At 29.6% G+C, this 14,315-nt stretch overlaps 1 protein-coding gene across 1 annotated transcript; it reads right to left on the reverse strand.

Moving 5' to 3' along the window:
* Positions 1-1,904: 1,904 nt before the first annotated feature.
* LOC102669962 (uncharacterized) lies at positions 1,905-5,759 on the reverse strand. Its single transcript, XM_014767541.2, has 3 exons — positions 5,457-5,759; positions 4,613-5,065; positions 1,905-2,183 (listed from the first exon to the last, which is right to left on the reverse strand). Exons 1-2 carry the CDS (start codon positions 5,757-5,759, stop codon positions 4,658-4,660), a joined length of 711 nt encoding a protein of 236 aa, XP_014623027.1. The 3' UTR covers positions 1,905-2,183; positions 4,613-4,657.
* Between the last annotated feature and the right edge of the window lie 8,556 nt (positions 5,760-14,315).

The raw sequence follows: 14,315 nt of genomic DNA on the forward strand, positions 1-14,315 counted from the left end.
TTCCCACCAAGCTCCCATTCCCACATTGTGCTAGAATAATCGTGGTGCAAATTCTACATTGGACTAAGCTCAGCACTCAAGAGACACCACAGCAGAAACTAGAAAGCTACTCAACTAAGTTAGGGTTTAAAGATATAAATAATATTTATTTTTTTTCATCTAACGAACGACGTGATATGGTAAAAAAGGAAGTTAAAAAATGAAACGAAAAGGTGTTAGATCGTTTTTTATATTTTAACAATCTTATAATCAGAAATGACTTAGAAATCAACTAAAGGGGCTTCTTTTTTGTAATTATTTAAATATCTGATTTTTAACCAGTAATTATATAAAAAAATTTAGCAAATAATTATATATTACATGATATATAATTTATTTTGATTTATTGTAAAAATACAAATATTACAGTAAGTACAAACAAAATAAATTTATACTCCACTAGTTAATTTTTTTTTTGTAGAAGATTATATTCGTTTTCAAATACATTCATTGCTTCTAAAATATTATTCACAATACTTGTAATTATTGTTATTACTGAAAGTAATTTTTTAAAATTAAAATTACTCAAATATTATTTGATATTAACTATATTAAATAATCTATTGATTAAATTTTTATTTTATATATTGATAATGAAGTATTAGAAATACTTAATTATGAAAAATTTGTTAAAAACTTTGTATTAATTAAAATAAAATGTCATAAAAAATCTTATGAAAAACCAATTCTTTAATGAAAGTGCTATAATGTTATAATCTTATCACCATAACCTCACTTAAATTTGTTTGAATAATACCTAAGTTAGATCCTTGATAGATTTTTTTTTTTAATCAAATTTTACTTACTTATCAATCTTATAATCAGAAATGACTTAGAAATCAACTAAAGGGGCTTCTTTTTTGTAATTATTTAAATATCTGATTTTTAACCAGTAATTATATAAAAAAATTTAGCAAATAATTATATATTACATGATATATAATTTATTTTGATTTATTGTAAAAATACAAATATTACAGTAAGTACAAACAAAATAAATTTATACTCCACTAGTTAATTTTTTTTTTGTAGAAGATTATATTCGTTTTCAAATACATTCATTGCTTCTAAAATATTATTCACAATACTTGTAATTATTGTTATTACTGAAAGTAATTTTTTAAAATTAAAATTACTCAAATATTATTTGATATTAACTATATTAAATAATCTATTGATTAAATTTTTATTTTATATATTGATAATGAAGTATTAGAAATACTTAATTATGAAAAATTTGTTAAAAACTTTGTATTAATTAAAATAAAATGTCATAAAAAATCTTATGAAAAACCAATTCTTTAATGAAAGTGCTATAATGTTATAATCTTATCACCATAACCTCACTTAAATTTGTTTGAATAATACCTAAGTTAGATCCTTGATAGATTTTTTTTTTTAATCAAATTTTACTTACTTATCAATCAAATTTTGATGGTTGGGTTAGAAAAAAATAACCTCAGTCAGGCCCGCTGCTATAAGAAGAAAAGCCCAATAGAGAGTGCCGAAAATGAAAACCCAATCAGTTGGCCCAGTACGTTTGAGTTGTGCTACAGTAAGGTTCCATCAAAGATGGTTTTGGTTTTAAAAATCTTCACAACAAATTTAGTACTGTCAAGATAATACAATTATATCCTAGTCCAGCCAACTGATTCTAAATGAAAAGTTAATTAAACGCCACGAATCCATAATTGTTGACTACTTGGTGTTTGTGTTGTGTGGACTCCACCGTTGACACACTTGCTGAATAACTTAATTCTATAGTTCCACCTTAAAACGTGCTTAATACTATTGTTAGATATATATTCTTATGCATGCATTAGAACTTTTACTGATTAAGTATATAATCATATTTTTGGGTAAATTTATATGGTATTCCACAAGTTTGGTTACCCCAAAGAGAAATCTCCGTACAGGTACCGGAACGATACCAGAGTTACATAATTTCCATACAAAACTGTTTATTCACTATTTGAACTCTAGTTCATGTACCATGTTAATCACTATGGGTGGCAAGCATGTGAACATAGAATCATGAATGTGCACTAAATTCGATGTAGTGCCAGGGAATCAAATTTGCTTTTCCTACATGATGATACTCCTAGCTAGCACGAGCCAGTGGTAAAAAACAGCCACCCGTCTCCCTGAGTTTTGGTAAAGCAGAAACAGTTAAAGTGGATATAGACACACTCTTGATGTCCCACAGGCTCAAAAACTCTAACATAATAAAGATAGTAAGTGTTTTAGTGAAAATTTTGATGAGGCCGATGCACTAAATCTTACTTTAAGTAAAGTTAGTTTTGAATGTCTTACTCTCACCTGCATTGGCTTAAAAAGTACATTCATGGATTACATCAAAACTATAACAATGTTATTTACTGTAATTGTGTGTCAAAGGAGGAGAAATCTGACATGGTGATGTCGGCCTACCATATATAATTTCTCCAAAGAGACCACACCCCATGCTATTTATAATATGAGAAAAAAAAATATTAATTACAAGACCAATCAATTACTAATTAATAGGAAACCAAATATGCTAATAATAAATACAATATCAGGGATAATGTCAAGATTTAATCTCAAAAACTTTCACTTTTTTTAACTACCGTGTCTTCTCTTTTTGAATGAGTGGCGCAATCTTCTAATCGAAGAGCATGTTTCTGCTCGTCAAAATTTCAGCGATCAAAGAATTTAAGATGATTGCTAAAAACAACCACTAGAGGTACGGAACATTTACAGTGATGAATTCGAATTTAAGGCCGAAATGTCCTGGTCTTACAGGTATAGTGCAGATATTTATGCATGATATTATTGTCATTCTTAAATTTTGGCATAACGAATTTTTGTGTTATACATTGATTTAAGTATGCATTTGATACACTTTCAAAATGACATTAGGACAGTCTTGTTGATAGTTAAAATGGAATGCCAGTATGTTTAGTGACATCAAATCTGATTATGCCTTCAAGCATCAGATGACACACCACCACCGCCCTTCATATAACAAGCCTATTATAATGAAAATATACAATTGAAAAGACCATGGTTTGGATTCATTACTCGGCACCATTTACTAGATATTGAAATTATATATCCATAATGGGAATAGTTATAGGTGAGACATCCTTTTTTTCTTTTGTATTTTAGGGCACTAAGCTCTTCATGGATTGTACCCCAAAACAGAAGAAGCAAGAGCAAGAGCAGAAATCAGTATAATCATTGATCAAAAGTCCATAAGAGATTAACAAATTGAAAGAAAAATGGGTAGACGAAGATATACCAGCTGGGCTCTCCCAGCAGAATAAGTATAATCATTGATAAAAATAAATACAGAATAGATTGTCAAATTGAAAGGGAAACGGGTAGATATGGATATGCCAAGTGGCCTCCCTGAAGTTTCAAACAGACTGGATAGAACATCAAGCAGGGTGAACTATGCTAGCAATGACGTCTTCTGACTCAAGGTGATGTGTCAATATGTGGTAGATGAACCTACTTATGTCAGGATTTATTAAATACAATTAGGAATCAGTATTCGCAGGTCTAGACATTAACAAGAGTATTCCGGTAGGAAGTGACACCACTAGGGAAAATTATTGGAGAAGTTCATAAATACCACTTCCATTTTATCTTTGAGTAAAATGTTAACCTTAAATTTATGCTAGTTTCTCAAGCTATGGGTCTTATCATTAAATTCAATGGTGTAAATTATCTTGGAACATGAAAAATGTTACGCAGGATTTTCCAAATGTTGTTCATGTGTCAGCACAAGACCTACATTTACTGGGGGCACTGATATTCGTCCACTCCAATTTAGGGTGGATTGGGATAAAAAGAAGAGAGTTAGAGAGAAGAGAAAAAAAGGAAGGAGAGAAAGTGTTAAATGTAATAGGTGTTATGGTGAAAAGGGGAGAGATAGAAAGAAGATGACGTGGAAGTGGGATGAAAGAGAAAGTGGATGGATGATAAATTTTTTCCTTTGCTGTGCTAGGGGGATAGGAAATGGCCTAGTGAGGTATTGAGAAACTGATTCTACACTTCCATCAATCAAAGGATTTTAGGACCCTTAAAAAAAGAAAAAGAAAAAGAAAAGGAAGAGAGAGAGAGGGAATGAAGACATGAACTATAAGCTGGAATCAAAATATCATTGTGTTTGGGTAGAAGGTTGTAAACGTACGTTTGCAAAAGCATCATCACCCTTGCTTTTACTTTCAACTTACTTTTATCTGTTGGATTTGTATAGTAATAGAATCGCGCACACCACATTTCCAACTTAAATTTAAACGCACACATCCTCAAAGAAAGCAAGAAAGCAACGGTGTTTGAATATACATTCTGAAGACCACTGAAAGCAGGAAAGAAAAGAATACGCATTACAGAAAACAAAAAACTGTTATAGTTAAGGTGGGTAAGAACAAGTGCAATCGACCAGCATGTCAAAAAACTGCTTTAGTTAAGGTGGGTAAGAACAAGTGCATACCTCAAGTCAAGTGTAAGACTAAGAACGAGTTATTCCAAGAATTTTCAGTTGAAGAGATATATTTACAAGCTAGATAACAGAGGATCTTACCTCTTCTCCCGTAGTCTAAAAGCATATGAACCTTAGTGGAATCGTTCAGGTTGGCGTCGGTCCTCTGTAAGGGCCACGAGCATCCAAAGTGAAGAAAAGCAGAACTGATACTCCAATTACCCAAATGAAGGTACACAGAAACAACATTCGACTTTTCATCGAAAGCAAATGAGCAAACTGATCTCTCTCCTCTGGCAAGGTATAGGTTTGGAGATCACTTATAACATACTCAATTATGCCATCCATAAGCTCTCTTCTAAATTGGGGAGCTTTAACATTTCTGAGAAAATTCACAGTAATCTCAGCTTCCACAGAATTAAACCTAGAACTATCTAATTCATCGTTGCAAATAGAATTAGCGGACCCAATAATTTCCGTTGCGTCGGTGATTTTTTTAGGACTTAAATCAGATGGAACCAAAGTCACCGAGGAAGGTTCTTCCAACAAGAAGTTCTGAAACATATATGAAACAATTGATTAAATCAGATGAAGCCTCCACTATCAATTACCCTATCAGTACAAAATGCCTAATAAGTCCAGTATCCAATTGATTTTTGCAATTACAACCATAATCGCATTGAAAAATTGAACACATACCAGCAATTAATCAGCACATGTAAGAATTGTGTCCGACACAAACAATAAAAATAAAAAGATAATTTGCACATCGAAGATTTTCGTTTTATTGTAGCTTAAATTAAAAATACGATTAACACAAATATTCCAAGCTGCGACGCATTTTCGGAAACGTTTTACTGTGTTATCTCACATGACTCATGAATTGGTGACAAAGAAACGTCACAAAAAGCATCGGAAGAAACAAAATAGTGAGATTCGAACTAACCGTGACATCTTCGTTGTGATTTGCAAATGAGATCTCGGAGATCGGTGATAAATCCACGGAATCTTCAGAAAGGGATGCAAATGCCGCATTCAAGCTCTTATCTGTGATCTGGCGAAAGAGAATAAAAGGAACACGAAAAATTGAATATAAATGTAAAAAGCGAAAAAAGAAAGAGTGGGAAATAAACTTTGATGAATTGTAGTGTGCCTTGTTAGACTTCTTAGACGGAAAATCCTTGAATCTGCCATGGCGATTCTCTGTGGAGCGCGCGAACACTTTGTGTGATGTTTGGTGTTCTTTCATTGGCGTTTGGCGGGAGTTGAACGGTGTTATGTGATATTTCAATTTTTAACTATATATAGGTCGAGATTTCGAAATGGTAAGGATAATATTTATTTTTATAAGTGATACCTAAATTCTTTATTATTTATTATTTATCATAAATGATTTTTCCTATTTAAATTTTATATTTTTTTATTTAAGAATTATATTTGTCGTACTTTATTTTATTTTAACAAGTGAATAGTAGTGTGATAAAGGCTAAATATGAGTTATTTTTTATGATAAAATATATTAAAAATATCTTTAAAAATATTTATTTAGTAGTTATTTTTGGCTTAAATGTTAGGAATTGATATTTTACTTATGTATGGCTTGCAGATATAAAAAAGAGGGAAAAACGAGAAAGATCCAGAAAATATCAATAAGGAAGATTTTTTATATCAAACTCAAGTTCACTTCAACAACTATACAAAAGGAGACTAAAAAGTCAAAAGATGTATTGTACACTTCATATTTATCAATGCAAACAAGTGTTTTCTTTCCTATCATCCTTTCTTATTTTAATTTCACATATCATTCATCCTTGCATCATCTTTAGGGGTTAGATGCTCGACAGAGAGTAATCCTTAATAGAAATACAAGGAATGTCTTACATGCATAAGTTAGTTTTAGGGATTAGTCGATCGACAAAGGATAATTTCTAATAGAACTAAAAGAAAGGGGTATCTTGATAAAATCATTGCTAGAAATACAGTGATAGCATTATGCCCGTGTATCAAAGCAAACATCTACAATTAAAACTTCATGCATTTTATCTATTGAGTCTTTGCAAAGACATTTGGGAAATAAATAAGTAAGATAGACTTGTCATCGTGAGACATGAGGGGCAATTCCAACAAATGTGGGTGAGAATAAATTCACCAAATTCATAGAGAAAAATCTAAAATAATACATCTTAGGTAAATAAGGTAGGCTAGGTCTCAATATTATTACATTCTGAATTTATCTTTCTTTATCTTCATCTTAATCTTTTATTTTTCTTGTCTTTTAATTTTCTTATCTTATTTTATTTATCTTCTATTTTTTTTATCTTTATCATCTTTTAATTTAAATCTTTTATCTTTTCTTTTAAATCTTTATCTTATCTCCTATCTTTCTTTATCTATTATTTTATTTCCTTATCTCTTGCTTGTAGATTGAGTTTGCATCAATCTAAGTACAAACAAAGTCATTGTGGATTCGATACTCGGACTTCCGAGTACTTTAGTACTTGTGACAAATTTGGTACACTTGCCAACGAGTTAACAAGTTGTTGGCGCCATTGCCGGGGACTTTGTTTTTCGTACTTGGCTGTTTGCATATTCCAATTTTAAAGCAATTAGTTTTATTTTAACTTTTTATTTTTGTTTTTATTTTTTTAAAATTTTTTTTTTATTTTTCTTTATTCACTCTTATATTAAAAAAAAAAAAAGCTTTTTTCTTGTGAGTCTATGCTTGTAGGGTGGAACCTCAGAAGAACTTGATCCATGAAAGACATTTTAAAGATGAAAGATATTTTTAAGAGGTAGACTGAGCATTATGACAGCACACGATCAAGGGTCAGTCACCCACCACCGGTAAATTGTGATTTTTGTGGAGGAGAGCATTTTAATGACAACTGTCATCTCTACTCCATGAAAAACTCTTGATGCGGACAGGAGTTACACCCTTACAATCAATATGAAAAAGAAAGAACTCTTAATCTTGAGAGTGTGTTTACGAAATTCATGGCATGCCATGCTAGCTCTAAAGCCAATCAAAACTTAATACAATACCAAGAAATTCATGTTGCCAAGAGCTACTTCATGGAAAATTATCAGTGGGAGCAAGAGTTACAACCCTACCATCAATATGAAGAAGAAAGAAGTTCAAATCTGAATAATTTGTTGATGCCATTCAAGGAAACAACTGAATCTACTCAACGAGCATTTAAAAGTCTAGAAATTCAAGTTGGTAAGCTAGCAAAAGAAATGGCTAAATTTGTGGCCACATGGGAAGAAAACTTTGCAGAGGTTGAAGCTCATAAGGAGAACCTTGTAGAAGAGCATGATTCAAGAGAAAAAGATGAAGAAAAAAGTGAGGAGAAAGCACAACAATGAGAGAAGTGCTCACAAGTAGAAATTCAACAAGAAAGTATTTTTCCAGTCAATACCCTTCCTCATCAACTGATTGTCAAGAAAGAAAGGCATGGAGAACATGAGAAGGCCTTAAGTATCATTCTTTCCTTGATCACTAGCACTTCTCTTGCAATGATATGGAAGATGTTTCTAGAATACATGAGTTTCATGAAGTCTCTAGCTAAGAGGCGAAAATGCAAGGAAGATGTGTTCTATGTGACCTTCATGCCACCTTGAAGGCATTTGACCCTTTCTTACTTTATCTCTCTTTTAGTTAATTGCATTGCATTTCTTTAGGATAGTTGTGTTATTTCTTTTCTTTATTTATGATTTTGTGCATTTTAATTTCAAAAATTTAATTTCGGTAGTTTAAATTCAGTCATTGAATAAAAATTCCACGATATTTATGAAGTCATTGCCAAAGCTTTTTCTGAAGGACTCAAACACTTGAAATGTTGCATACCATTTTTGTGAAAATGTTGGTTCCATGAAGGCAAGTGTCAATTCAAGTAGTAGAGTATGAATCACAACAAAGAGAGAAAATGTTAGCCTGTCTGAAAGAAATCATGGTGCGATAAGCCAACAATTTTGTTTTGTCCCGGTGAGTTGTGTGAAACTTACTTGTGAGAGAAAATCTGTTTTTAATTTCCTAATTTTGCATCATTTTTAGACTGTTAGATTAATTACATTAGGTGGAAATAATCAAGGTCCTCTTTCTTCTTATTTTCAACCACTTAGCCAAAAAGCCAACCTTTGATGATAATTTATCCCTTGCACCTTATTTGAGCCAAAAATGATAATCATGTTTTTTGTAAAACCCCTAAGCCTGCCTTAATTATCTCCTAACTTGTTTTAGGGTTTAAGCTAGCATAAGGATTTTAGTCATGATATACCCCTAATTTGGTGGAGGATTAAGGTAAAAATTGTCTCAAGAAGGTAAAACAACACATAATAAGGCACCCTAAAAAAAAGCTTGTAAGCCCAAAATTTCTTTCCTTAAAAAAAAAGAGAAGGAGGTAAATCCTAAAAAAAAGAAGAAAAAAAGAGAGAAAGAAGAATAAGGCCAGAAAATAAATAGGTCTCATAAGTGTTGTTAGAACAATAAATTTAGGCTGAAAAACAAATAAGCCTAGGTTGAATAAGTGAAAGTTTTTCTAGGATAAATGTTCTCTTATAACTTAATTTTTGAAATCCCAGAAAAACCATAATTTCTTTGATTAGTCAGGTCATATTACAAGCCAATAAAAGTCCTTAGTGATCTACCAAGTGTAAGCAGGATAACTTTAACTGAAATGAAGTACAAAATTGGAAACATTAATTGCAAGTCGTAGAATTTTAAACACTCACCCAAGACACTTGTGCGCAAAGAGAAACACTAAAGCCTTGTGAGGAAAAGTGAGGCAAGCTGACCTGATTAATTTTTGCTACTAGCCAATTCTATCTCAATGTTTGTTTATGCTTCCATTGCAAGATCATGGCAAATGCAAGAAGGTCCAGCTAAGGGAATTTGAAAAATTACAACTATTAGAAAGTTTTGGAGCATTCAGAGTCTACTCTCATTTTTTTTTTTTTGCTTGAGGACAACCAAAATTTTTAATTTGGGGGATTCTGATAACGGCTAAATATGAGCTATTTTTATAATAAAAATATATTAAAAATATCTTTAAAAATATTTATTTAGTAGTTATTTTTTTCTTAAATGTTAGGAATTGATATTTTTCTTATTTATGGCTTGCAGATATAAAAAGGAGGAATTAAAAGCGAAAAAAATTCAAAAAATATGAATAAGGAAGATTTTTGGCATCAGACCCAAGTTCAGTAAAACAACTATAAAAAACCCCAAGTCTACTCTAACAATTATAAAAAGGGAGTCAAGCTAAGAAGAAAAGACACCATCCCAGAGACTCAGATTTAATGAATATATCAATATATCATAAGCGTGAGTGTCTCTAGTAGGGGAAATCTTTCTTTTTCTATCCCTTTTCCATCCCTTCTCTTTCATCAGTTTCTAAACCCCCTTTCAAGTGTAAGACCCCTTATGGTTATGAGAAGCTAAACCCTTAGTTAGGGTCTGATAGGCCTAAAAAGTTAAAAGATGTATTGTACACTTCATATTTATCAATGCAAACACGTATTTTCTTTCCTATTAATCCTTAATAGAAATACAAGGAAGATCTTACATGCATAAATTTTAGGGATTAGTAACTCGATAGAGAATGATTTCTAATAGAACTAAAAGGAAGAAGTGCCTTAATAAAATCATTGCTAGACATAAAGTGATTGCATTATGCCTGTGTATCAAAACAAACATCTAAAATTAGAACTTCATGAATTTTATAAAGACATTTGGGAGATAGATAGGTAAGATAAGTTTGTCATCATGAGACATCAGGAGCAAACATTCTAATAGATGTAGATAGGAAAAAATTCACTAAATTGATAGAGAAAAATCTAAAATAACACATCTTAGACAAATAAGACAGGTTAGGTCTCAGCGTTATCACATTCTGAATTTATCTTCATCTTTTATTTTTCTTGTCTTTTAATTTTCTTATCTTCTATTTTTTATCTTTATTGTCTTTTAATTTAAATCTTTTATCTTTTATCTTTTCTATCTTCTATTTTTATCTTTAAATCTTTTATCTTTTCTTTTAAATCTTTATCTTATTTCATATCTTTCTTTATATATTATTTTATTTTCTTATCTCTTACTTGTAAATTGGGTTTGCATCAATCTAAATACAAACAAATAAAATTTTCGTCGATTCGACACTCGGACTTTCGAGTACTTTAATACTTATGATAAATTTAATATAATTGCAGTTAACATAGTGTCTCTTTTTTTATATATTAAAATTAAAGATTAATTGATTTAATTATGTCAATTAAAAAAGATATTATTAGTGATGAAAATAATATCACCTACATTAAAATAAAAGCACATGATCTTTCTCACCTTCTGTTAGTAATCTGTATCTTTACTTATTAGGCACTTAACTGATCATACGTCATATTGGTAATTTGTTACTTACACTTTAATTAACGGGGAAAAATCAATGAATATAAAACAATGATTAAAATACAACTATAACTTAATTAAAATACTATTTAAATATATTTGATAAAACGTTAACATGTTGAAATAAAGTGAAATTCCCTTGGGATATTTTAGATAACTTCTTTTCTTAAGTTTAAGTCTAAGTCGTATGGATAGAAAAAAAATATTATTAAAAGAACAGAACTTATTATAGATGATGAATATTTTTTTAGTAAAATTGATTATTTAAAAAGTTATTGATTTGCACCCATAAACGTAATCATAAATGAAAAGAACTATGGAATTTTTTTAGTAAGTAATAAAAACATATTTTACCTTTATAAATATTACAATAAACTTGCACAGCAATAAATTGTAAACTTAGCTGACAAATTTATAAACACATGACTATTTTAGAAAAATATATCTAAGTCTCGAGTTATTTTTTTTATTTTTTATTTGTAAAATACTATGTTCAAGGATGAATTAAAAGAGTTATTACAATAAGAGAAATGCCATGAACATATTATTTGATACATTCTTTTGAACTCATTATCTTTTATATTTGTTCAAATTTATTAAAAATAACACAATTTTTTTGGATCTTAAGTCATATTTAACTGCGGCTTTCAATAAATTCTAACCCCTTAGAAAAAATATATTTAAAAATGTATATGAAAAATTATCTTTCTAACACTTCTTGTTCCAACAATGAAACAAACAAGACATAAATACACACTGTAGCTTATGAGGTGGGATTAACAAACATATATTTCTAGTAATTCCCACCATAAACCATAAAGCAGCGGAAGTATACAAATCGCACGAACAATGCATAGTAAAATGATGCTCTGAGTATTATCTCTAGCCGAAGAAAATCATTTAACTGTAAAAGAATTTTTATTTTAAATCAGCAATATTATTTAGTAAGAATGACTCTTATGAAAAGTGTTGATAACTTTTTAGCCAATAAGAGAGAAAGGAGCAGATGAATAGAGAAAAAAAAAGTTATTTTATAAGAAAAAACCATTTCCCTATACTTCACACAAAACCTATTTTTGTATCCATTCAATATTTTTCAATTTAAAATAACCAAATATTCTTACGATTTCAGTTCATTTGATTCACCCACATAACAAGACGACTGCTGCTTTACCCAAAACTATGCATGGAATATATATAATAATCTTTTCTTTAAGATTGTGTTATAAATAATAGCATTTTTTTCTCTTCAAAACTAGTATTATAAAATAAATATTTTTCTTGAAATAAACTTATTCAAATACGCATATTTAATTGCCTTTCACCCTTTCACAGCAGGAAAGCCAAGAATCATGCGTGGCCTTCCCCACGAAAGCTGCTTCAAAATAGCTTTTATTGTTAATCATGAGAGACTTTGAACTCTTCTACAAATACAACATTCAATCACAAAAACGTATGCTAAGTGTCAACTTCTGCTGTTACGAGTAAAGTTTTAGTCCATTTACATCAATTGGTCGATTAAAAAGCAGAGGATAAACTCTAAATCCATATAAAAACTTATAGGTTTATTATAAAAACATTATTATACATTGATTTGAAGTAGCCCAAATTAATGCAAGGCTCAATAGATATAGGTTGTGAAATCTATAAAGAGTTCGATGTTTAATGTTTAAGTTCATAGATCAAGTAATGAAACTATTAAAGTAACAATATGTATTAGAATTAACAAAACACCTTAATTATCTGATCGTGACAAAAAGTTTGCATTGGTTAGGTGCGAGATATGCTTGTTAAGGAACAAGCAGTTATTCTTTCTCTCGATCAGTCGTCTCATGTCGTCATGAAAAATGGGGATTCCTGAGAGATGTCTTCAAGCTTGAACTTGGAAATTAAGAGAATGGAGAGTAGAAATAAACATTATTTTGTTTGAAAGAACTAAAAATATATTTAAATTTAAAAATTAATATGGATTATGACTGCGCTTATAAAATTATATTGTTGATTTTAAAAAATATTTTTTTAAGACTTTAGACAACTTATAATTGCACTACTGGTTAATGAATAAAGTTATATTTTGGAAAATTAGGCCATTTCTATTTTAGTTAAACAATAGTTAATAAGCTATATAAACTTTACCTAATGATCGACTTGCTAACTATATATGTACTAACTAGAAAAAAGTTTAATTTCTAAACTTGATTATATATATATATATATATATATATATATATATATATATATATATTCCATATTATAAAAGAAACCGTATATAAAATTTGTATATAGGGCCTCTCAACTCTCAAGCACCTTGCAGTCAGCCGTATGTGCGAGTATAATTAAAAGTTACTGTTGGCATCACGGGCAGGTACCAAAAGATATGTATTCCAATTAACTTTGTTTATCATCCCAAAGTCTAGAAGCTTATGTGTAGTATGGAATATGGATGAACAAAACATAATGGCCAAATCCCCGCGGCTAAATCTAATGCTTTTTATGCCAACCAGCAGTCAAAATTAATGTCTTCCCAAGAGAGACTTTATTGATTGTCAATGTGATTTGTATAGTTCTATGGGGTTGAAAAAACTAGCTAACTAGCTAGGATCAGCTTCCTCCTCTTCCTTCATTATGTTATGCAAGTTGAGTATCATTTTACATTATAACTTTTTTTTAAAATGTTGCCTATATTTGATTACATATCTATAAATATTCAATTTATCTAAAACTTTAGAAGAATGATCATTAACAAATGATATTATATGAATCGACGGTTTAATTTACAAATTTCATATTTTATAAAAAGTTATTATGGAGAAGAAATATATATATATATATATATATATATATATATATATATATATATATATATATATATAAAACTTGATCCAGTGTAAGGAGTGTGTGTATTAGTGTACTTTACAACACAATTTTTTTTTGTTGAATTTATAGCACGTGCACTTGTTCTAATACATTCTTTATTGACAAATTTATTAAAACTACAAAATTATTTGTAAATTGCATTAAATAAAGAGTGAAACTCATAAAATTTCATAATTTTTAATAAATTTAGACGACATGTGGGTTGGCCATTAAGTGGCTATTAATTTGATTATTTTTTTATTGGTAAGAATTAGATATATGTATTAGAGGATTTACAACAACTTATATATCATATTTAATTAATTAAGCTAGATTTTCATAATTGTTAATTTTAAATATTGATGTATGATTATATTTATGGTTTTCGTTTCACAAAACAAAGAAGAGCTAGTTCTTACTTGATATGTGTGTGTTCATATGATACAAAATCAATTGTTAACTATCAAACTATTGCATAATTTACATCACTTAATAATTTTTTATATAATACAAAATTAACCAATCTAACTATTGATTGATTTGATA

Source organism: Glycine max, chromosome 15, assembly GCF_000004515.6.
Source record: "Glycine max cultivar Williams 82 chromosome 15, Glycine_max_v4.0, whole genome shotgun sequence".
Taxonomy (NCBI): Eukaryota; Viridiplantae; Streptophyta; class Magnoliopsida; order Fabales; family Fabaceae; genus Glycine; species Glycine max.